General features: G+C 40.3%; 1 protein-coding gene across 5 annotated transcripts in view; it reads right to left on the bottom strand.

The window, feature by feature from the left end:
• Nucleotides 1-13,277: 13,277 nt before the first annotated feature.
• RPH3AL (rabphilin 3A like (without C2 domains)) overlaps nt 13,278-23,703 on the bottom strand; it is a 140,552-nt gene continuing 130,126 nt past the window's right edge. For 4 of the 5 annotated variants that reach the window (XM_069971213.1, XM_069971212.1, XM_069971209.1 and 1 more), the window contains 4 exons: nt 22,609-22,710; nt 21,683-21,874; nt 18,959-19,012; nt 13,278-14,654 (listed from right to left, as the gene is read on the bottom strand). In XM_069971213.1, coding sequence (XP_069827314.1) covers nt 14,620-14,654; nt 18,959-19,012; nt 21,683-21,874; nt 22,609-22,710 — 383 coding nt within the window. In that variant the 3' untranslated portion in view covers nt 13,278-14,619. The remainder of the gene's footprint in view (nt 14,655-18,958; nt 19,013-21,682; nt 21,875-22,608; nt 22,711-23,703) is intronic. The other variant, XM_069971210.1, reaches the window with a different exon arrangement.

Genomic DNA, 23,703 nt, shown 5'->3' with positions numbered 1-23,703 from the left:
ACCACACGGATAAAGACTGTTTATGTTGTATACCTCAAGCTCAAGTAAAGTCATTGTTGCACCTCAAGACCTTGAATTCCTGTTGTCTGCTTTACTCTGCACCTGACCAACATCAAGGACATCTCTACAAACACCTCAGGCAGCAGTAACTGAGAAGCCCCAGGAGGAACTGCAAGTTAGTGAGCTTAACATCTGTAGTTGTAAAAATGATGGAAAGTCTTCTAAAAAAGAAGATAATGGATCACCTAAGAATCAACAATTTGATGGATCCAAACCAGCATGGCTTTACTGAGGGCCGATCATGTCAGACTAATCTCATTGATCTCTTTGATAATGTCACAAAAGTGCTGGATGATGGTGGTGCCATACAGTTCCCCATAAAGAGCTGATAGAGAAGTTAGAGAAAATTGGAAGTAATCCCTGGACCTGGATCTGTTCTGGGCCCTATTCTTGTTTGTAAGTGACATAGACAAACTTTACTTACCAAACCTTCTCCTCTTTGCTGATGACACAAAAGTGTGCAATAGGGTTGATATTCCTGGAGGTGTCAGTAATATGGAAAATGATTTAGCTTTGCTAGATAAATGGTCCAAACATTGGAAATTGAAGTTCAATGTTTTCAAATGCAAAATAATGCACTTGGGGAGGAGGAATCCTCTATCAGAGTATCACATCGGCAGTACTGTGTTGGAAAAGATTTCAGAAGAGAAGGATTTAGGGGTAGTGATTTCTGACAGCCTTAAAATGAGTCACCAGTGCAACCAGGCGGTGGGGAAAGCAAATCGTATGCTGGGGTGTATAGCTAGAGGTATAACCAGTAGCAAGAGGGAGATTGTGATCCCGCTGTATAGAGCTCTGGTGAGGCCACATCTGGAATACTGTGTCCAGTTCTGGAAACCTCACCTAAGAAAAGACATTGATAAAATAGAACGGGTCCAAAGACGGGCTATAAAATTGGTGGAGGGTTTCAGACATAAGCCATATCAGGAAAGACTTAAGATTTGAATGTGTATAGTCGTGAGGAAAGAAAAGAAAGGGGGGACATGATTGAAACCTTGAAGTATGTTAAAGGACTAAATAAGGTTCAGGAGGGAAATGTTTCTGGTAAAAAAAAAACTAAACTCAAGAACAAGAGGACACAGTGAGAGGTTAGTTGGAAAAAGGTCAGAACCAATGTGAAAAAATATTACTTTACTGAGAGAGTATTAGATGCTTGGAACAAACTTCCAGCAGATGTGGTTGGTAAATCTACAATAACAGAATTTCAACATGCCTGGGATAAACATATATCTATGCTCAGATGATAAAAATGGACATGCTAAAAGGGCAGACTAGCTGGACCCAGTGGTCTTTTTCTGCCGACAATCTTCTATGTTAGTTAATAAGCTTGAAAGAATACAAGGGTCCATCAAGTTCAACATAGAGAAACCCTACTGTGTTGATACAGGGGAAGACAAAAACCCCTATGAGGCAGATGCCAACTGCCCCATCACAGGGAGAAAATTCCTTTCTGACTTCAAAATGGCAATCAGAATAAATCCCAGGATCAACGTCTATAGTGCCCATAACTTTACCTCCTTTAAACTTATATACAAGGTTCAACATCACCAACAATAACACCTAGGTGTATCCCCTCTCTTTAACCTCTGTGGCAGTTTTACCTCAGGAAGAGTTTTGCTACCACTCTGCCTGTGACAAGGATTTTTTTATTTATTTATTCGGCGATTCTCTCTCATCCCTGAGTTTCCCTCACTCCAGTCTGCTACAGTAACACGCCATTTACTGTCCAAGCAGCAATTTTAAGATGTGTGTCTATAATAGGAGCTACTTTCATGGTGCGTTCACACCTACAGGATCTGCAGCTGATTTTCTGCAGCAGATTTCATTTAAATAACTGAACACAGCATCAAATCTGCTGCAGATCTGCTGCAGATCCTGTATGTGTGAACGCACCCTCAAGGTACATTTGTTATAGAATCCCATTTACAACGTGCAGCTATAAGATAGCCAGCTGGGATTTTTAACTCTTTTCGAGGACACAAAAAAAAACAGATTTGCCTTTAACTATTATGAGTGAATCTCGAGCAGGCTTGGTTTTGTCGGAACCTGAGCAAGCAGCATTCGATTACCAGTGGCTAAAGAAGTTGCATGCAGCCCTAGCCAGATCTGGAAAACATAATACAGCCTATGGTTGTATCCATGTTTTTCAAGCATCCAACTTCCGCAGCCACCAGTAATCAAATACCGCATGCCTGGATTCCGACAAACCTGAGCATGCTAGCTAGTGATTCACTCATATCTAATGGTTATATCATAGTTAGCATTTTATAGGGGGTGATCTGAACTTGTAAATGATGTCTAAACTCACAATCTAACCTTGTTAAGGGTTCCATGAAAATGCATTAAAGAGGTAGTTCGGCACTTTAAAAGTTTTTATATAATGCTGCCCTTATAGACAACATAACATTTATTTGTAGCAGAATACCATCACCAGTAAATTAGTGAAATAGAAAGTTATTTTTTAACCCTTTCCCGACCAGCCCCAAATAATTAACGGCCTAAGAAGGGGTAGGGGTGCATGAATAGGGCTCAGAGGCTGAGCCCCTTCCATAAACAGCAGACCCCTGCTGCTATTGATTAACACAGGTGATCTCAATGGCTTCAGTCATTAAAACATTTATATGCTGCCACCAATAGCGATTGCAGGATTTAAATGTCCAAATGACAGGTGTCGCCAAAAAAATTTAAATTTTAAAAAATACTGACATTAAAACATTTCAAATCACTTGGATTAGATATAGACCCCTTTCCCCATTTTCTATATGTAAAAAGTGAACAAAAAAACCAACACATTTGTTATTGCCGCATGTGGAATTGTCTAAACTATTTTAATGTAATATTATTGATCCTGCAGGTAAAAAAAATACTTAATTCCAGAATTTTTTTTTTTGGTCACATCTCAGATAAAATAGAAAATAAAGTAATGAAAAATCCTCACGAGATTAACTCAGAACACTCATGGAACACCAAAGCTGGTAGAAGCTGTGCCAGCGCACATCATAGACACTTCCTATTAAATATCAGATCTAAAAATGGACTTCTATTGAAGAATATACAGTGGAATAGTAATTTATCTACAGACACTTATAATCAGAGTATAGTTAGAGGTGCTAGGGCGGCGCGTCATGACGTAGGACGCACACGACTTGCTTGGCTCTCCCTTCCTCCCTCTCTCCTCCCTCCCCGAACTAGCGGTCAGCGGATGGATCCAATCTCCCGGACGGATGTCTAATGCCGCGGGACGCCGTAGGGCAGGACCCGGGGGAGGGTCCCGGGCTGCCCGGGATAATCGCCTGTCGACCAGAGGACTCCCTACCGGATTTTGGATGGCCTCTTGCCCGGTTAGGCGGACCTGGGGTGTCTTTCCCTCCTCGGACGGGGATGGCGGTCGGGCTGGGTGTGCGGCTGCCATGCTCCGTGCTCAGCAGGCATTGCGCTGGACGACCTTGGGGAGTCACGTGACCTCCGGCTCCATAAATGGTGAGGACTGAGAGGGGCTTGAATTCTCCTGCATGAGGTCTCAGTGCTGAGCCCGCGAACATCTTCAAGAGCGGCAGTGAGTAAAAATTTATGAAATGCCTGTCCTGTGGTGCCGGGGCGGGAGTCGTGGGGGGGGGGGGTTGCTGGGGTTGATCGGGCCGGTCCGTTTGTGGGGGTGCGGCGGTGCTCGCCCCCCCCGGTCGGGGGGGGGGGCGGGTGTCGCCGGGTCCGCGTGGCGGCGTGGCCTGGCTTCCCGTGCTGCTCTCCCCCCCTCCTCTTGGAATATCAGACTGCTTAAGAATTATGGCTGCAGATAAGGACAAATTAGACTCCAACGCAACTACTCTCTCCCTCCAATATAGGAGAAGACGGTGTACAGCGTGCTCTGGTGAACATTATAATGGCTCCTTCCAAGTGGGCTATAGGCCATATGAATTAGTATGTATAGTGTAAAGCGCAAGTCCTCTTGAGGTACATCTCTGGCTACAGGCTAACAGGATTCTTCAATGGGGCAGGAGTTTCTGCCAATAGACTGATGTGATGCCCTTATTGTATTTGTTTCTCTCTAGGGAGACGTGGACGTAAATATATTGTGGCTGACTAGCCAACAGCCGTTCTCCTTTGATATAGCCTCAGAGTAAAGTCTTGGCTGTTTGTGAGTATGTGCTCTGATAATGCTCCAATGCTGCCCTACCTTGTTGGTATATAACCTTACAGTGACTTTTTTGAATTACAGTACACTGGCCGTCTTGGAGAAACATATGCAATGTCATCCAGAGCTAGCAATAAGAAAGCCCCCCCCCACAAAGATAAATCCATCAAAATTGATGAATTTATGAAATCTCCGGGGAATTATTCTAAGACGGTTAGCTCTCGGTCTCCTTCACCGATGCTGGGCCCTGCGGGGTCCCGATTCTCAGTGCTACAGGAGGGAAAGGAAGGTGCTGAGTCTGATGGAGGAGGAAGGGAGATGGATAAAAAACTTGACACCATCTTGGCTGAGCTAATGGCCTGTAGTAAATCTCTATCGGATTTGACAACCAATGTTGGAACTTTGTCCACAGATGTTAGCTTGATTAAGGACGATTTGAATAAGATCAGAGAAAAAGTCTCGTCATTGGAAATATCTGTCCCTAAGCTGGAAGTTGTTACTGCAGATTTAAAAAAGTCAATTCAGGATCATGATAAGCAACTCAAATTCACTTATGATAAAATCACTGATCTGGAGGATCGCTCAAGGCGGTCTAATGTAAGGATACTTGGTCTCCCAGAGGGCTCGGAGACGGAGGACGCTGTAAAGTTTTGTTTTAAATGGCTAACTGATCTATTTGGAAGGGAGGCTTTCTCGGATCTATTTGGTTTGGAGAGGGCACACAGAATCCCGCTGAAACCTTTACCTCCGGGTGCTCCTCCAAGAGTATTACTAATTAAAACTGTGTGCTCCGGTGATCGGGATATTATATTGAAGTTGGCAAGGAAAAAGGGGGACATTCTATATAATGGAGTCAAGATCTCGTTTTTTCCAGATTTCTCTAGAGCGACTCAAGCCAAGAGACTATCATTTAAAGATGTAAAAACGCGGCTTCATCAAGCAAATATCCCTTTTTCACTGTTATTTCCTGCCAAACTCCGGGTGGTATATAAGGAGAGGGTGAATTTTTTCCCTTCTCCTTCCGATGCCCTGAGGTGGCTGGACGGGGAGGGGATAAAATAAAATAAATTAATTATTGTTCAACCCGGTCTGAGTGGAGGGGGGGGAGGGGTGGAGTTAGTCGGTTGTGTAGTACGCTTAAAGAAGAGGTTCTGCCGGGTATGTATGGCCCAGGGAACCATATGGAGGGGTGGGGGGAGGGGGTGGGATGGGGTGGGATGGGGTGGGGGTGGGTTGTTCAGCAGAGGTGGATAAGGGAGGTTGAGTTTTGTTTTTTTTTGTTTTGTACTGTGTTGTTCTGTTTCTTTTCTCTTGTTTGTCTAGGCCGCAGTGTAAATATGGCTCTCTCTGATCTTAGAATTTTTTTCTGGAATGTAAGGGGGTTAGGGGATCGAACTAAGAGATGTGCGGTTTTTGATCGTATAAACAAATTTCTTCCTGCTGTCGTCTGTCTGGTCGAGACCCATTGCTCATATGATAATGTAAATAAGATAAAAAAAAGATGGGCCCCATTTCAATATCATACGATGCATTCCAGTTTCTCCTCGGGAGTCTCAATCTATATCCATAGGGGGATCCCCTTTCAGAAACTGGACTGCAGGACCGATGTCCTGGGAAGATATATATTCTTAGATTGTATTATTTATGACCTCAGGCTGATCCTGGCTGTAATTTATGTTCCTCCCCCCTTTTCATTGACTGTGTTACTTAAGCTTATTGGATTCGTACACGATAAGGGGGAAGTCCCCCTCTTTATATGTGGTGATTATAACTGCCCTATGGACAACTATGCAGATAGGAGAGGTAGGATGAGGACTGCTGGCCCTCGCCCTTCCCCTCTGGCAAAGTTGGTAGAGGAGATGAACTGGTATGATGTTTGGAGATGTCTATACGGTGATGCCCCGGTATTTTCCTGTTTTAGTTCCTCTCATCTCGCGGCCTCCCGTATAGACATGGTATTCTGCAATTCCTCCTCTATAGAATGGGTTAGATCATTGAAATATGAGCCCAGGTCGATCTCCGACCATTCTCCCATGGTGTTATATATTAAACTTCCTGGGTTGGGAGCGGGAGTTAGGAAGGACTTCCGCTTCAATCCGTATTGGCTCTCCGTTATAGATGGAAAACAGGCTATAAGAGACGAGTTAGAATTTTTTTGGTGCCAAAATAAAGGGTCAACTGATTTACAGTTTGTTTGGGATTCCCTTAAGGCGTTCCTGAGGGGATTGTTGTATAGGGAGGTCAAGCGGAAGAAGAGAGAATTTAGCACCAATGAAAATAGAATTAAAGCGGATCTGAATAATGCTGAAGCTGAATTTAGCAGTGTATCCTCCCGGGAGAATGGGGCTAAGTTAAAAGTGTTACAAGAAGAATATACAGAATTATTACTAGCAAAAGCTCAGCATAAGTCTTTTTTTCAGGGGCAGTCTCAGTTTATTGAAGGGGGCAGACCTGGGAAGTTTCTTGCCACAGTCGTTCAAAATCAGGACCCCAAAAAATGTATTACATTATTATCTGATAAACAAGGTAATTCTTCTAATGATCCGGAGATGATTAAAAACATAATTTTTCAACATTTCCAGGAAGTTTATAGCTCTCTAGGGCAGTCAGATGTAGATCGGATTGATGCACTGTTAGAAGGTCTAGATATTCCCATAATGAATCCTGAACAAAAAATTATCCTGAATAGACCTATAACAGTTGAAGATCTTAATCGTTCCCTGAATAGTTTCAGGGGCCACTCTACCCCGGGAACAGATGGTCTGCCCTTTGAGGTGTATAAAGAATTTCAAGATATTCTCCTTCCGAAGCTCCTGGAAACCTTTAAGGATTCCTGTGATAGGGGGCTGCTGCCCCGATCTATGCGCGAGGCAAGTATAGTCCTGATATCTAAAAAGAACAAAGATCCCACAAAAGTTGACTCGTACCGGCCTATTTCGCTATTGAACTCGGATTGTAAAATAATAGCTAAAGTACTGGCGCAGAGGTTGGCGCAGGTTGCTCCAGATATGATAGGTGAGGAGCAAGCAGGGTTTGTTCCGGGTAGATTTATCCAGGACAATATCTCTAGAGTTTTCGCAAATGTTCAGCTGGATTCTGGGGTTCCCCGCTCCATCCTGTCGATTGATGCCACTAAGGCGTTCGACAGGGTGGAGTGGGGTTTTTTATGGAGAGTCTTGGAGAGATTTGGGGTAGGTAAAAATTTTCTCTTTTGGGTTAAACTGCTATATTCTCAGCCTTTGGTTAAGGTATTGGTTAATAACGATGTAACTGATTGGTTCTCTCCTTGCAGAGGCACTAGACAGGGCTGCCCCTTATCCCCCCTTCTTTTTGTTTTTTATATAGAACCTCTGGCTACTCTTATCAGATCATCTTCAGATTTTGTGGGGTTTGGTCTTAGAGGAGAAGCGGAAAAAGTACTGCTATATGCGGACGATATTTTGCTTTTTGTTAGAGGGGGTGAGAGTGAAATCCATAGGGCAGTTGGGTTGGTGGATAGATTTGGTACTGTATCAGGCCTGGAGGTAAACTGGAGTAAGTCTGTGTTGCTCCCTCTCGAACCAGAGGTTTCATTGAGGGAATTAAATATCTCGGTGGTGCCATTTGGGGGAAGTTTTGAATACTTGGGTGTTCAAATATCGGGTAAGGCTGGAGACTTTCCTGAGCTGAACCTTCTTCCTCTTCGGAAGAGGATTCAGGGTAAGCTAAGTCTCTGGTCACAATTGAACATCTCTATGGTGGATAGGATGGCCTTAATAAAAATGGTTATTCTCCCGCAAGTATTGTATTTTTTATTCTCTTCTCCTATTTGGATTGCCAGATCATGGTTTGAGAAGTTGACCACTATGCTCAACTCTTTTATTTGGAATGGAAGGGCTAGATTGAAATATAAAAATCTTACTGGAAGGCTGGAAGAGGGAGGTTTTGGGATGCCGGATTTCTTTATTTATTATTTAGCTATTGGCGCACAGGATTTACACAAGGGACGGAAGTCCCCCATCTTAAGGTATATTTTAGATCACACTCACTGGGGTTTTGAAGACGCTTTTGTCGGGGCAGATGCTGGTTTTGGTGGTTGTAAAATAATGGTTCAGGTGGTGAAATACTATAATATTTGGAAGCATCTAAAAAAGGTATGTAACTGTAATTATAATTTTAGTTTTTCTTCACTTTGGGGGAATATGGCACTTAAAGAATTTTTGAAGATTCCAGAACCTCGTTTCTGGATAAATAGAGGTTTGAAATATATTGGTCAATTGGTGATAGATGGTTCTCTGATTTCTTTTGATGACTGTAAATTGCATTATAAAGTAGATGATTCACAGTACTTCTGGTATGCACAAGTGTTTAATGCTTTTCAGTTCTCAGGGGATGGATGTAGCTGGCACATAGAATCTCACCCTTTTTTTGAGTATCTTAGGAACCTCCCCAGTGGTAAGAAAGTAATGTCAGGTATATATAGATATCTGGTTCGGGAGAGGAGCAACCCGTTTTTGTCCAAAATGAGAGAAAAGTGGGCCCTTAGGATTGGCGATATAAGTGATTATCAGTGGGATGGGATGAAGAGTAATTTAAGATTATTATCTGTTAGTAATTCACATCGTTTGATTTACTATAAAATCATGTACAGAGTATATTTCTCCCCGGAAAAGCTGTTTCTGATGGGATGCAGAGAGGACTCAAGATGTCCAAAATGTCAGCAGGAACATGCAGATTTTTTCCATTTATTATGGGACTGCTCATCCGTTCAGGGTTTCTGGAAGGAAGTGATTGATTATATGGCAAACCGTATGGGTATGCAGATTACGGGTGAGGTATTCCCAGTTATTTTTGGGGCATTTCCAGCGAAGGAAGCTGACAGTAGGCTAATTAATAAACTTACTTCACTGGCCAGGGTCTTAATTTCTAGGTACTGGATGGGTCCCTCTTCCCCGGTTCTTCGAGAATGGGAACTTTTAGTGGGTAGGGTATATAAGTATGAAAAATTTTTGGCTAAAAGACAATCTAGTAAGTCTCTTGTTCGTTTCTGTAAAATTTGGGAGAAGTGGGAAAAAGTAAATTCCAGGCTCTTTGAGGGGTAGTTGGGCATGTGTATCTGGCCTCTTTTTGTGTGGTTTTGTGTTTTTTTTTTTTTTTTTTTTTTTTTTTCTTTTTCTTCTTCTTTTCCTTTTCTGCTTTTCCTTTCGCCTGTGCTGGATATGGGGGTTGGGTTGGGTGGGGGTAGGGCGAAAATATGATTGATTAATTTTGTATTCTTTTTATAAGATATGCTTAACTCTGTTTTTTATTTTCCAAACTGTTGTGAATATACTTTTCTTTTTTGTATAATAAAGACGAAATATAAATAAAAAAAAAAAAAAGAGGTGCTTGAAGCATAAGAATTTGCTATAAATCAAAAAGTCCCATGTACACCAAAATGGTAAATTGTAAAAACTACACATAATGGTGCAAATAAAATAGCTCCTGAACAGCCCTGTAGTCAGAATATAACACTAACAATTATTTGTATAAGTTGTAAATTTTTAAACATAGTAAAGCATAACTAAAACTACACAAATCCCCCCCCCCCCCAAATTAGCAAAATTGCAAGGATCTTTTTAAATTCACTTTACAAATATTTAGTTTTGTTTCTGCAGTATACTTTATGGTCGAATGGAAAGCGTTATGGCTCTTAGAATGCAAAGAGGAAAAAACAAAAATGTAAAAAAAAATGTGTCCAGCTCTGAAGGGGTTAACCAACAAAACATATAGAAAACTATTTTGTATATAAAGTCTATTGTAGAAGAATCTCATTTTATAGGCATTGACATGGGCCATTTTGACAATCTTTGGGCACTTATCCTAATAATTAATGTGAGGATTTGGATTTAAACTCTAAAATGCCGTAACTATTACTGATATCATTATTGTAAGATTTTTCAATGGCCCTTTTTATTTCACACGAGGTAGAAATAAATCGGATTTAAATGTCTGTGCTGCTCCAGAAAATCTCTTTTTAGGAAAGAAGGTTTTCTACTTATACAAGTGATAACCTATGAGGCACTTGGTGGAAAATATGCAATTAATATGATAAGTTAGATGTTGTAAAGCAAAATGCAGAGTCTGACTCAAAAGCGGCGCATTGTAAGCCTGCAGAAATACAATCTAACTGAACAATACACAAGAAAGTGAATAGCCATCAAGGTTGAAATTTCTGAATAGTAATGCAGACTTTATTTTTCTTAACAAATACATTTCTACAACATAAAAAGCAGGTCACGTTGGGTATACTCTATACAATATTCAAAATACTTTGAGAAGGCCTGTCAATCTTACTGAGATTTCTTGCAAGACTTTACAAGAGGACTACTGAAGTGGAAAGCCATAGGTTGTTCAGTACATAATTCTCAGTTGGAAATAGAAATAATATGGCAGCACATGGCTATAGAAAAAAAAGAGATTCTTCCCTTATGTCTGTTAATCTCACAGAAGTTGCACACTGTGTCGGGACAATTGCCCAAACATCTAAACAGTTTCTGAGCAACCAGCATCATAATAAATGCTGATGCAGGGAGCTCCGAGGTCCAGTCTGCAGGATACTGTTCATGCAACAAAATGGCTGCTGCTGGGTTTAAGACTTTTGCAAGGAGTCTAATGGAGGCTTTTATGGCTAAATGATGTCAGCAAGCATTCGCCCAGACCATGCACCAACTATTGGTGCATACAATGGCTAAGGCAATGTAAGCTCAGTGAACTACAGTAGAAAGCTATGATTCTTCAGAGGAAAAAAGTAGGGGAATCACTGCCAAGGGCAACCAGCTGAAACCATGCAGGAGGATATCACCACTGTACGGTTAAGAAAACCACGTTGAAGGTGTAAAAGAGACTGTCTGTGCATCCCATTGCCGCTGGCCAGAAAAAATTGTGGGGGTTGTCCCATGAAGCAGAGATGGTAAAATCAGACGTGTAGCTCATACATATATGTAAAGGAGTACAGATGTTCCTTAGTAAAATAACTTGCATCACTGTACATTTTTTTCCTATGAAGTTAATCACTTCCTGGCTTCCTCTCTGATTTGTCACCCTGCTACATCAGCCAGTCCAACAATGGAAATGGGAGTGACCTATAGAAACCCACCATACAGTCAGGACTCTGCCCTTCAATATGCATAGGCTCCTACAATAGCACGTATTACTCAGTGTTAAGCTGCCACCTAGTGGGGAACCTGGAATATAACACCACTTGCTGCCAATATACAATGAATAGAGATGAGCGAACCGGGTTCGGGTTCGAATCGATCCGAACACGAACGTTTGGTATTTGATTAGCTGGGGCTGCTGAACTTGGATAAAGTTCTAAGGTTGTCTGGAAATTCGCTCATCTCTAACAGTGAATGCACTGAGAAGAGCTACCATACATTTTTCTGCCTTATTTACTTTGAATAACCAACATTGTCCTGGGAGCCCATTTATTGCTTCTAATCAACCATTTTCTATCTTTGTAATGTCCCAGAACCATTGTGCTATTGCTGTTCTGTCTCTATGTAGGTCAGCACTGAATGAATGGGAGCCATAGGCTAAGTGTTCTGTGGCTATTGAGGTGTCTTCTGCACTCCCGCCACTAGATGTCTCACTGTATTGGTTCCTACTGAAAAGCACAGCTGAAGGTATTAATGTTAAGGGTTAGCAATTTACGTGCCTAATCTCATATATTTTCTCATTCTTGTCATCAGATGAGAGTTGGCTATCTGACCAATCCTTAACGAGGGTACCTCACAAAAGTCCCTTGTCTCTTTATCAACCCTATCAGAGATCAATTTTACAGTCTCCTGCTGTCCTCTCTTCTAACCATTGAGCTACCTGAGGTATATAGATAGTGGTGAAGCAGGCAAAGTCTAGACTAGTTCAGTCAAGGAAATAGCAAAGGGCAAAAAAAGGTTTCCTCATTGTGGACGTCCATGTATTTTTAAATTTATGTATTTTTTCCCTTTTTGAATAAACTGGGATTTTATCGCACTGGTTGGAGCTGGATTTATCTCTGCTAATTTGCACATTTGGATTACTAGTTCAGTCAGTCAGTGTTCAGCACTAGTCAGAGCCAGAACAAGTGTCACCTGCTTAGAGTCTTTCCAGGGCTCCATGTGGGTACCACACAGATTCAGGAAGTGCATACAAATGCTAATCCTCTTTTCTTCAAGCACTTCTCTACCCTAGCCAAGTTGTACTTGTGAACGTGCAGTGTGGCTACTGTTGACGGGGAACAAGATTTATACATGCAGAGGGGTAATTTTAAACGTTCTTCTCTACAAGCCCTGCAAATTCACTAGGATGTTCAAACAGACAGCAGTTCGGTAAAGAGCAACTAAAGGCGAATTACTGTTCCGCTCTTTGCTTGGACCTCAGGGATTGCCCAATGGCTAGCTCATCCTTCAGTGGGGCCTGTGTTCCTGGATTGTGTCACTCAGTGCCCTCGACCAGCAAAAGGCGGATCGTCATAGTCATGGATACAGGTACTTTTTTTCATGTCTATCGCCACCAAACCAAAGTGGTTAGAGCCCCTTCCATCTGACTACTTAGTGTCTGGATAGGTCCCCCTTAAGGTAAGTCCACCGTCTCTCAAGTCAAAACGGTCTGGTCAAGTCTCATCTCCAGTGACCCTCTAAAGAGACTCCAATCAAACAATAGTACATCCTCAGTGTACCTGCTAAAGCAGTGAGTCGTGTCCAAAGTATTATCAGGGATATTGCAAGCCAACTCTCAAGCTACAATACTTAGCTGCAACATGTAAAAGCGGCAGCCTGTTTAAAGAAAAACTCTAGGCTGGGGTGGAGGTGTTTTTTTTGGGCAGAGTTCTGGGGAGGGGGGTTGAAGGAAGTAGCGATTACCAGAAGTCCAATAGGGCTCCATTCTAATTCCGTCAAAGGAGATAAAGGGGCAGAATGCATGCTGCTGCACGCTTCTGCCCCTTAATTCTACTGATCAGCGGGGGTCTTAGCACCTGGACCCCGACAGATACAAAGCTCTGACAAGTCACTACTGTATATTTTTGTGACATTTAAACTAAATCTTTGTTTCAAAATAAGTAAAAAAATGTAAGAAAAGACCATTTGCAAGAAGATAAGCATGCTTTAATACACTAATGTATATAGGAGATTTCTAATGAATAGCAATAACTTAGGAACAACAGTTTGCAGAAGTTATTAGTATTTCTTGCACTCCCTGATTGTAAAAAGTATATAACAACATTTTATACACAATGAATAATACATAGTGGTTTGGGCATTTTAGCCACACATCTTCAAGTTTTAAAGATATTTCAGTGTAAAAACATGGTAAAAGAATATATTTTTGTAATATATGCGGCAATACATGAAAACTGAATTTTATAACAAATATTAATGTAAACATACTTAAAATGTAGTAGTGTAATACAACAAGTATATTTAAAGGTGAGCATTTAGAAATGTGTACAGTATAAAAAAAATTAGCTAAATTAATCAAGGAAATCCAGTGAAAATGCCCACGTTCTATGAAACAGAGTTTACTTGAGTTCAGGGTGTGGGAGGTAAGAGAGTGTTTTGCTCCAAAAAGCCTTTACGCCTGTATTTTAGGGGGAAAAGAAAAGTAAGCACAATGAATGTGGGTCTGCAATACCTTTGGATATAACCAGATTTGCAGGACCAGCTCGATGTGTTAAAGGAGAACTCTGAGCGAGGGTGATTTTTGGCAGAATGCCAGGGAAAGGGAGGATGAAAGGGAGAATGAAACTGTGGGATACCGGTATCAGCGCTGGAGTGAGGGAGGTGAGCGCATGCTACTTCTTTCATCCTCCCCCCTCCCCGGCACTATGCCAAAAATCATCCCAGCCCAGAATTCTCCTTTAAAGCTGTAAACCTGGTATAAGATTGTCTGCCTCTTAGTTTCTTTTCCCTTGTGATCTCCTATGCTATAAACACTAAAGAAATATAAGGCAAAATATGTTTTGTATGGGTAATTTTTGTAGTTGTCTTACAGGGCATTTGCAAGTTTATAACAATGATGGCCTACCAAGGGCTGTATTTGCCATTAGGCACTTGGTCTTGTGCCTAGGGCAGCACACACTGGGCCTATCGACAGGACCTGGAAAATCCCTTTAATTACAGGGTTTTGTTTTATATTTTTTTTAACAGCAAATAAATACTCAAAAACATACAATTATCCAAGAAACCATACAATATTCTAAAACATAAAAATTCATAAACAATATTTATTGTATATAGTCAGCTAATAAACATGTATTATACTGAATGCTAATACTCATCAACCAATGGTTGAAAAAAATTATACAACACACTATCTATAGACTTGCACTTGATGAAAGATTGTATGATAATATTGAGCTACAGTTAGTTGTAAAGTACAAAGTTTCGGTTTGATTTAAAGCATATACTTCTTCAACTCCTATGTGGTCAGCGGCGCAGATTCAAATTTCCTTGATGTTTTCCTTGATGGAGAAAAACATAAAAAAAAGACATTATATTAAAACATTTGAACATATAACACATAAAGAAACATGACTGTGTCGACTGATCGCTGTTTTACAGCAGGACCAAAATAATTGTGTGGACAGCAAGCAGGGAACAAGAAGCAAGCGAGCACCAAAACTGTGTCGGAAGCCTTAAAAAAAAACTGTTTTTTCAATTTTTTTAATGAACATTTTTATGTGAATTTATGTGAATTTTTTGGAGGCAGAGCCTGTTTTGCATCACATTTGTACTATGTTACAGTGTCACATTTTCATTTCTGGTTTTCATGATAAAGTATACCGCCAGTATAACCGCAGTGATTACAACCATTAATCAGTCTGCAAAGTTTAGATACTCATTGGGCGGTATACACAGATAATTAGCTCACACAGTAGATCGATCTATAATCTGTCTAGCTGAAGGGATAAAAAATACAGAAAAACAAAGCCCATATAGGAAGAGCACAGATATGAGAAGGGTTAGGCCTCATTCACACAGCCCTACTTTAACCACAAGCACAGGCTGTATGGGACACATTACAGTCTATGGGTTAATGCACAAAATAATTAATACAAAGGTCCATGCAAAAGTAGGACCTACACTTATACAGTCCATTTTAAAGTCTTGGCCTATGATGGTCCGTAATGGTAGGTGCCATGAATGTGTGGAGGAGGCCTTACTCTTTGTGTTAGGCAGGATATGAAACTCATTTACAGCTTTCAATTTACTTTTCAGCTGGATGTTTTTTCTTCTATGAACAGATATAACTGACTGGTTCTTCAAATTATAAAACTCAAAAGATCCTTGAATGACTTTAAGCCGAAATGTGACAGACACCCTAAGAACATAAATTTACAACTATTTCTAAGAACATAAATTTACAACTATTTCTAAGCACATATCCAATTTTGAGTCTCTCACTTGATAAAATTACTAGGGGGAAATTTCATATGCATGTTAAAACTAATCAATTTATTCTTATTAGATCTTTTTTTCTCATCCTCACATCTTGAGAAGTTTAAATCTCTCTAGAGACGCACTCAGCGAAGACTTTTTAAAAAATTGTGTTATCCACCTGAATAGGTCATGAAATTAAAAATAACACAGAGTTACTCTTTTTTTTTTCTTGTTAATCTTAGAATAGAAAACAAAATATTTTTCTACGGACCTGAAGGCTATGGACCTTTGTATATTGTATAAGTGTGCTGTATGTATGATGTAGAATAAAATGTTTCTGATGTTGATTTTAATATTTTTTTTCCCTTTTGTAGTTTGGATGTAAATACACAGGAAGATGCTGGATTCTATTCACTCTCAGTCCCGACAGCCAGATCCCTGCCTGCTCAATCTCCAGACCCCCTTCTATGAAATAAATCAGATTTGAGCTTAGAAGAGTGTTCAAAAAGGAGGGAATGGTGAGCGAGTCGACTAGCAGCTTGTAATGTATTATAATATATGCAAGCTGCAGAAAAAATATAGAAAATATATAGGTAAGGAAAACTGCAGATATTGTAATGCCACACAATACATGTACAGCAGTAAAATAATATTCAAAGGTCTCCATAGCCTTTCAGAAGCTATGGGGATTTTATTTTAATATTATAGGCTGTGGATGAATTTTAACATTTTCTTTGGCCAGAATTTAGGCTTTTTGGACCACTAACTTCCACATGATTGCTGGAATCTACAAGATCCAAGAAACCTTATCGCTAAAATTCATTTCTATCAACAATGCTAAACAGAGGTGACAAATAAGAGGCATTTGCATGTACAATGTGTTTGCTCCTAAGCAGAACAAGCTTGGTTAGCTTGTGCCTGCAACTTCAAATCTGCTGTTGATCCTGTAAGTGTGAACACACCCTAAAGCCCTTATTCCACAGGTCGTTTAGAGGAGCAAACGAGCGCTCTCAGCGCTCGTTTGCTCCTCGTTCCCCGCTCGCTGCCGCCGCTATTCAATGCGGCTGCAGCGAGCGGGTGAGTGCGGGAGGGGGCAACGGGGGGCTGCCCGGGGGATCGCTGATCGTCCAGGCAGCCCATAGGATATAGCAGCGTCTGCTGCCGATGCTCCTATTCAACGGAGCGACGGCAGCAGATCGCTGCTATATCAGTCGCTTGTTTTTCAAAATGTTGAAAAACAAGCGACTGCAACGATCAGCCAACATGAAAGATGTCGGCTGATCGTTGCACTCTATTCCACCGGACGATTATCGTCCGTAGCGGCCGATATCGGCCGAATACGAACGATAATCGTTCCGTGGAATAGGGCCTTAAGGGCCTATTACACAAAGCATTTATTGTCCATATTCGGCCAAAATGGCCAATAATCGCTTTGTGTAATAAAAGGCAACGATCGTCCGACATGCACAATGTAAGCTGATCGTTGTCTTTCAAAATGGTGAAAGAGCAACGATGCAGACATCAATAATCTGCTGCCGTCGCCCGATGCAACAGTAGCAGCAGACCGCCGCTATCTTCTATGGGCTGCTCAGATGATTTAACAAATGTCCGGGCAGCCCCCTGCGGCCCGCCCCACTTTAACCCATTCGCTGTTGGCGCGTGTAATAGCTCTGACAGCAAGCGGAAAACGAGGAGCAAGTGAGCGCTAACCTCACCTGGTGCTTGCTTGCTTGCTTCTCTGCACTTATTAGGCACCTATCCTATTGAAACTCACCTATTACATTGTACTCTTGTCTACATATATAGAACAGTTAGAATTTTACAATATTTTAAGTGTGTACATTTAATGTCACATTACAGTAATTCGAAATTCAGAAGGTGGTCCCGTAAGGGCATTCTCCCCTTTATAACAAATATGCTACAATAAGGCATACAAATTGGGCTTTACCTACTAGGGTTCTACCTATTGTTTATTATTATTGATCTTCATATCTGTACTCTGTTGTTTTGAAGGAAACATGACTGGAAGCTGAACTGGTTTCAGGTGCAAAAAGTCAGATTCAGCATTGCTTTGCATAACATTATACTTGCATTAACAGGACATTATTTACATTTCTTGCTCACTATGACTGAGACCTGATCCTGCTGCTTTATTAGAGAGCTATTTTTCAGTTTTCCGCTTAGTGCACATTAGACCTTTTTAATTCTTTTTAAATATTCTTGATTTTCGTATGTAATAAAAGGTAAATTTAAATGATCTACGATTCAGTGATACTGCCTCCTTGTATATATTATTGTGGATCTTATATTGACCATGACCATATTAAAACCCTAAAGCTGCAGGCTAAATGAGAGCATTTATACAGATGACCAAACTCCAAGGAATGATACTTGGCTGTTCACATTCACAATACAGTGAGGCTATAATAAAACTGGTATATAAATTAAGATATACCAACCAATGAATTGTATTTTCAACACAAGTAGGTAAATAAAGGCAAAATAGCTTCCGGTGATAATAAGAACATGTGTGATAGGTCATAGAGGCCACAGAGAGCATATCATTAAGTCTATGTTCACACACTGTCAAAATGATGGCCTTTTTTTGCACAGCCATTATTTAAGTATAGATAACAACCTTTAAAAAAAAAAACATAACGGCCGTTGTTTTAAAATAACGGCCATTATCGTTAAATGATAGGCGTCCAATAAAAACAGCCAACATTTTGATGTTGTGTGAACATAGCCTCAAGGTGTATTTCTATTTTAAAAAGCTATGGCATGTTACAGGATATACAATTACTTTATAAGCAGTGTCAGACCTCCGGGGTTCTCCATCGATATGAAAATTAAGGGGTTTTAACAGTTTCTCCCTACACAGCAGCACCCTAGCAACCTGGTGGTGCCCTGTTTAGTTTAACACAGCTGTACGTATGGTTACCCTGCACAAATAGGCATTATCAGACTTAACGTGACTACACCTCTAAATAAAAGATGTGACTCCTTCATTGTCAGGATTGGTGAAGGTCCCCGACGTTAGACGCCCACTGATCATAAAGTGATAGAGTACCTAGTGATACGCCCTCAATTTATGAGATGGTTATACTTCTTATATTTATTTACACAAATAAATTGGGCAAACAGTATTCAACAAAATAAATAAAGACAAACATTAGAACTTCAGGCTTGTCATTAAAACCATTAAAGAATAGAGTTAGTGTTTTAAAATCTAAAAGGATAGAAACACATTAATTAGTTGAAGAGATGTTAAACAAATGCATTGTTTAGTAGACTTTGTAACTTTGACAATAAAGAAAATGTTAGAAAAATACTGGCATGTAAAGTGGGTTAGTGCACTGTAACCAAGCACATATAAATGTAATACCCATTACATGACGAGCAGCATTTCTTCTTTTCAGATATTTTGTCATCTTCTCCTCTGATAGAAATACACAGATGTTAAAAATGGCAATTTTATAAAAAATGTATCTGCCAAAATGTAAAGACAATAAAACGCACGTATTATCTTAAAACGTCTTGTCATCACAATACAAAACTTTTGTTGTAAGCTTATTCTATTTTTATTTAGATTTAGGTATTTTGCATCCATGTACATAGTAGTTAAGCTGGTCAGGATTGGTACTCAGTTATAATATTTTATGCTGCTTCTAAATGTCACCTCTTAAATCAATAGAAAGAACAGTAATCCATAAAGGATACAAATATTTTGGAGACGTGGCCTGGCTATATGCGATCAGCTTATCTAGGGGGGCTGTCAGTTTAGGTGGACGACCATGACTTGATAGTTTGCAGTTGTGCTACAGTATACTCCTTCCATTTTTGGATAATTGAACGGTGCTTCATAAGATGTTCAGGGTTTGGGACATTACTTTATAATGTAACCTTGCTTCTTCACAACTTTGCCCCTGATCAGTCTGGGGTGTTCCTCGGTTTTCATTATGCTCTTTGATCACTAATGTTCTCTAACCAAACTCTAAGGCCTTTATAGAACAGCTGTAATTATACTGAGAATAAATTACACACCGCTGGACCTTACTAATTGGGTGACTTCTAAAGGCAATTGGTCCCAATGGGGATGTCAGAGTACAGGGGGCTGAATACAAATGCAGGCCACACATTCCAGATATTTATGTTAAAACAAATTTTGAAAACCACGTATCACTTTCTTTGCACTTGACTTGACTTTGTATTGCTTGGTACTTTGTGTTGATCTATCACATAACATAGAAATGAAAGGATAAAAGATGAAAATCTGCAGCTGTAGTTTCTAGTCCCCAGATAACAAAAAAGTGCTCTATAGAAATCAAATTTACACTTGGTGAGTGATGACCATTTACCACTCCCAAGTCAGGTTCGCTGCAATCCTTCCCAGTGCAAAGAATCACCCACTGGTGATCATGTAACAGAAAATAAGAAAAAGAGGGGGGGAAAAACTGAACAAACTATTGTTACAATAAAGATGAAGTTGCCACTAATTTACACAGAAACATTATCTGACAGATTATCTGCCAAAGATCTGAAGCCAAAGCCAGAAACAGACTATAAACAGAGATCAGGTCAGAAAGGAAAGCATGAGATTTTTCCTCTTTTTAAATCCATTTCTGGCTTTGGCTTCAAATCTTTGGCCCCCCGTTTTTGTGAATGACCTGAAATAGTTCCCCATAATACACAAAACAATAGTTGTTAAGTTACTGATTGTTATTACGATCGTTTGTATACTCTATACTCCTTCTGATCCCAGCGAGCATGCAATGTGTACATATGTTGAACAATTAGCGAACTTTTAACAAAAATTTTATGGTCAGCAATCAACTACACACTAACAACTTCACGTAAGTCATACACATGTAAAGATTATTGCTTAAATTTGTACGATATAACGATTTTCCACATAATAATTGTCCTGTGTAATAGGGTCCTTAGATGTGAGGAGTCACAACTACTATTGTCAGAAGACAACACTGGAACCCATTGCATGGGAGAGGAAGAGGCCAAGGAAGCGTCATCCTTCACATCAATTAGCTGCTGCAGCTAGATGCATGGTGGTGTGTGGAAATAAAGAGAAATTTTCTGATCACCACACCTGCAGGAAATCCACCTGTCCGTTGCTTCAGCAGATATAGCATGATAAAGGCCAGCAAACCAAGATTCAATCCATAATGCTTTATTTGGTCTTCACATAAAATACAGATTTAACAGCTTAGCATGAAGACCGAATAAAGCATTATGGATGTAATCCTGGTTTTCTGGCCTTTATCATGCTATATCTGTGGAAATAAAAGGGGAGATTTATCAAAACTGGCATACTCGTACGCCAGTCTGAAATAAAGCCCCCCCCTATTTCCCTGGGCGGATTTACTAAGAGGCATACGCCTCTTCGTAAAGCTGACCAGCCCTGTGCCTGGCGCAGGCATTGCAGCGCATATATACACCTTCTCGGGATCAGCTGTAGGTTTGTATCATGATTTACACCTGCAAGTAAATGTAAATCATGATAAATCTGAAGTGGTAGAAGGCCTACTCCCTGGCATATGCCAGGGGCCCATTGTTTATAACTCTCCTTCCAAATGCACGTAACAGAAATGCAGGTGATCTCCCTTGTAATCCAAAGGAGGTTGCACGCAGTTCTGCCACAAGTTGCATTACCAATGATACACGATCTTCCAGATTGGAAGTTGATGCTGCTGTTAGTCTAGCAGCGTCTGTGCTAAAAGGTACCCTTTAACTTGCCATACTTAGTACATTAGTACACTTTTTTTCTGTGGATATGTGAGATTTATTTGTATTTTTTTTAGAGAAGACTATAATTTTTATTGGTACTATTTTGTTGTCCACGATACTTTATGATCAATTGTTATTTTTACAGGGAGGTGTCCAAAATTAGTCAAATTAGTATTCAAGTTTTTTTTTGTTTAGTATTAACTGTGCTGGATAAACAATGCATTACTTTTAGAGTTTAAGTCATTATAATTACAGTAATACCAGCTGTGCCCTTGTTACATAATGCATTTTGTACAAACAAGTTTTTTTTGTATATATATTATACGTGTATTGCTTAATTATAAAAAGTAATTAGATAAACCCTCACCAGGACCACGTCTGCTGATGTCGCTATCGTAGCCTTCAATAAATTCTCCAGGATAGCTTTCAGTGGCGCTTATTGCACCTCCGTGCTCACTGCCAAGGCTGGTCAAACTACCTGATAAGCCACTAGAGTGCATTCCACCAAAATGTTTCTTGTGATGACCAGCCAAAGTTACAGAAGGTTCTGTACTTGAAACTAAAGAGAAAAAAATAACAATCTTACTGTACAGACACCAAAAAGCAAAGGTCCGCAACACGCCAACCTGTAATGAAAACATGGTTTATTCCATTCAAAGATGCATAGTTACAAAATGGCATGCTTGAAAGTGACTGAGCGTTGAAACATTGTAACGTTTAATAAACCACGTTTTCATTACAAGTTGGTGTGCTGCTGACCTTTTTTCTTTTTTATACTTCAGGCCTGGGGACTTTTGTTGCAAGCACCTACATCCCCACCTGCTTGGATGTGCAGCTTTTCTTTGGACTATACCTTTACAGATTGATAGATATACAGAAAATTTTAATTCACATATTCTCCTGCAGTTAATATTATCACAGAATTTTGCACCAATCTATTATAAAATCTATTAGTTGCACTTTCCTGCCCTAACCATCAGTTTTAAACTTTAACCTAAACCCACTGATCGAACGGCACCGGCACGGGGAAGCTTTCTATGCACCGGAACCGGCCGGTGCTCAAGCACTGGAGGCGGGCCGGGATGCCCCCAGTGGGAGGGAATTCCCTCCCCTGTATGACGTAGCTCCCTTAGAATGAATGGAGCGGCGTCATACAGAACTGCTGGTACTGTCCGTTTGATGACAGTAAGTCCCTCCTGCTGTCTTTTAAAATGTGGCAAGAGGCTTGGTTAGGTTAAAAAATAATCTTTTAATCTGGCTGGAATTGATGCCTCATTAGTTTCTACAACTTACCAGAGTCAATTCTACTTTTTCGGGGCTTCTCATCTTTGGCATCTTTTTCATCTTGGCTTGAAGAACTTAATTCAGAGTCACTTTCACTGTCACTGGAGGCCACTAAAAAACAAGACACAATGTAAGGGGGGGGGGGGAGAGAGGTAAACATTATGCCTCCAGCCTCTTTCTCCCCATGGTAAAAGAATACATGTTTCACATTAAGAAACTACTTATTTGTTATTGCTTTGTACAAATAATGTAAATGTTATATACTGTATATACATATGCTCTGTTATTGTGCAATGCATCTCTGTGCACCTCAAGGTTTCTGTGCTTACTGGACTAGTAAGGTGCAGTTCAAAGGAGCAATACCATGTCTTGTCATAGTACCTGGCAACAGGAATGATAGTTAGGCATCATTGTAGGTCCAAGAAGAGCCTGGCACTGACATTGGTGTTTGCGATGTGACTCTGGAATGCTGAATCACAACACTGATGAGGGGGGAAAGATGAAGCAGATAAAAGTGAGTGGTTTGACAACTAGAGCTATGTGTAGATGGTGGCCTTATTTCATCTGGAAGACAAACAACTGACCTATGTAATTAGTAAGCCTGGGCTTGTCCATTGGTGGCATGTGAGTGAAATGAAGGATAGAGCAACTTGTCCATCATAGTAGCAATGGTGTGTTGGAGGTTGAAGTGGCTTGTTCATAGTGGCAGAAGGCTTGTGCTTGTCCACTAGTAGCAATCCAAAGGACTGGAGGCCACAGTGAGTGATGAGTCTTTACAGACAGTGCTTAGTGGGGTCCCAGTGTTTTTAGTGGTACCATTGTAGTATGCATGGACCCAAGAAGTCATGCAAAAAAGATCACAAATCTGAATAATGATTAATACAGCAATGCTTTATTAAAACAATAAGGATTCTACAGAAAAGACCAATTGGCACACTATACCAATAATAGTGACAACAAATGTTTGGAAATATAAAACACACACAGGAACAAAAAACAAATACCACAAGATACATAGCAACCATGTCTGATCCCCCCCCAAATAGGGATCAAGACCCTTACCCACGGGGTAGTTCTCTGCATACCAGGAGAAGGGGCTAGGTT

Source organism: Dendropsophus ebraccatus, chromosome 5 (assembly GCF_027789765.1).
Source record: "Dendropsophus ebraccatus isolate aDenEbr1 chromosome 5, aDenEbr1.pat, whole genome shotgun sequence".
Classification (NCBI taxonomy): Eukaryota; Metazoa; Chordata; class Amphibia; order Anura; family Hylidae; genus Dendropsophus; species Dendropsophus ebraccatus.
This window is presented reverse-complemented; position numbering and strand designations above follow the sequence as displayed.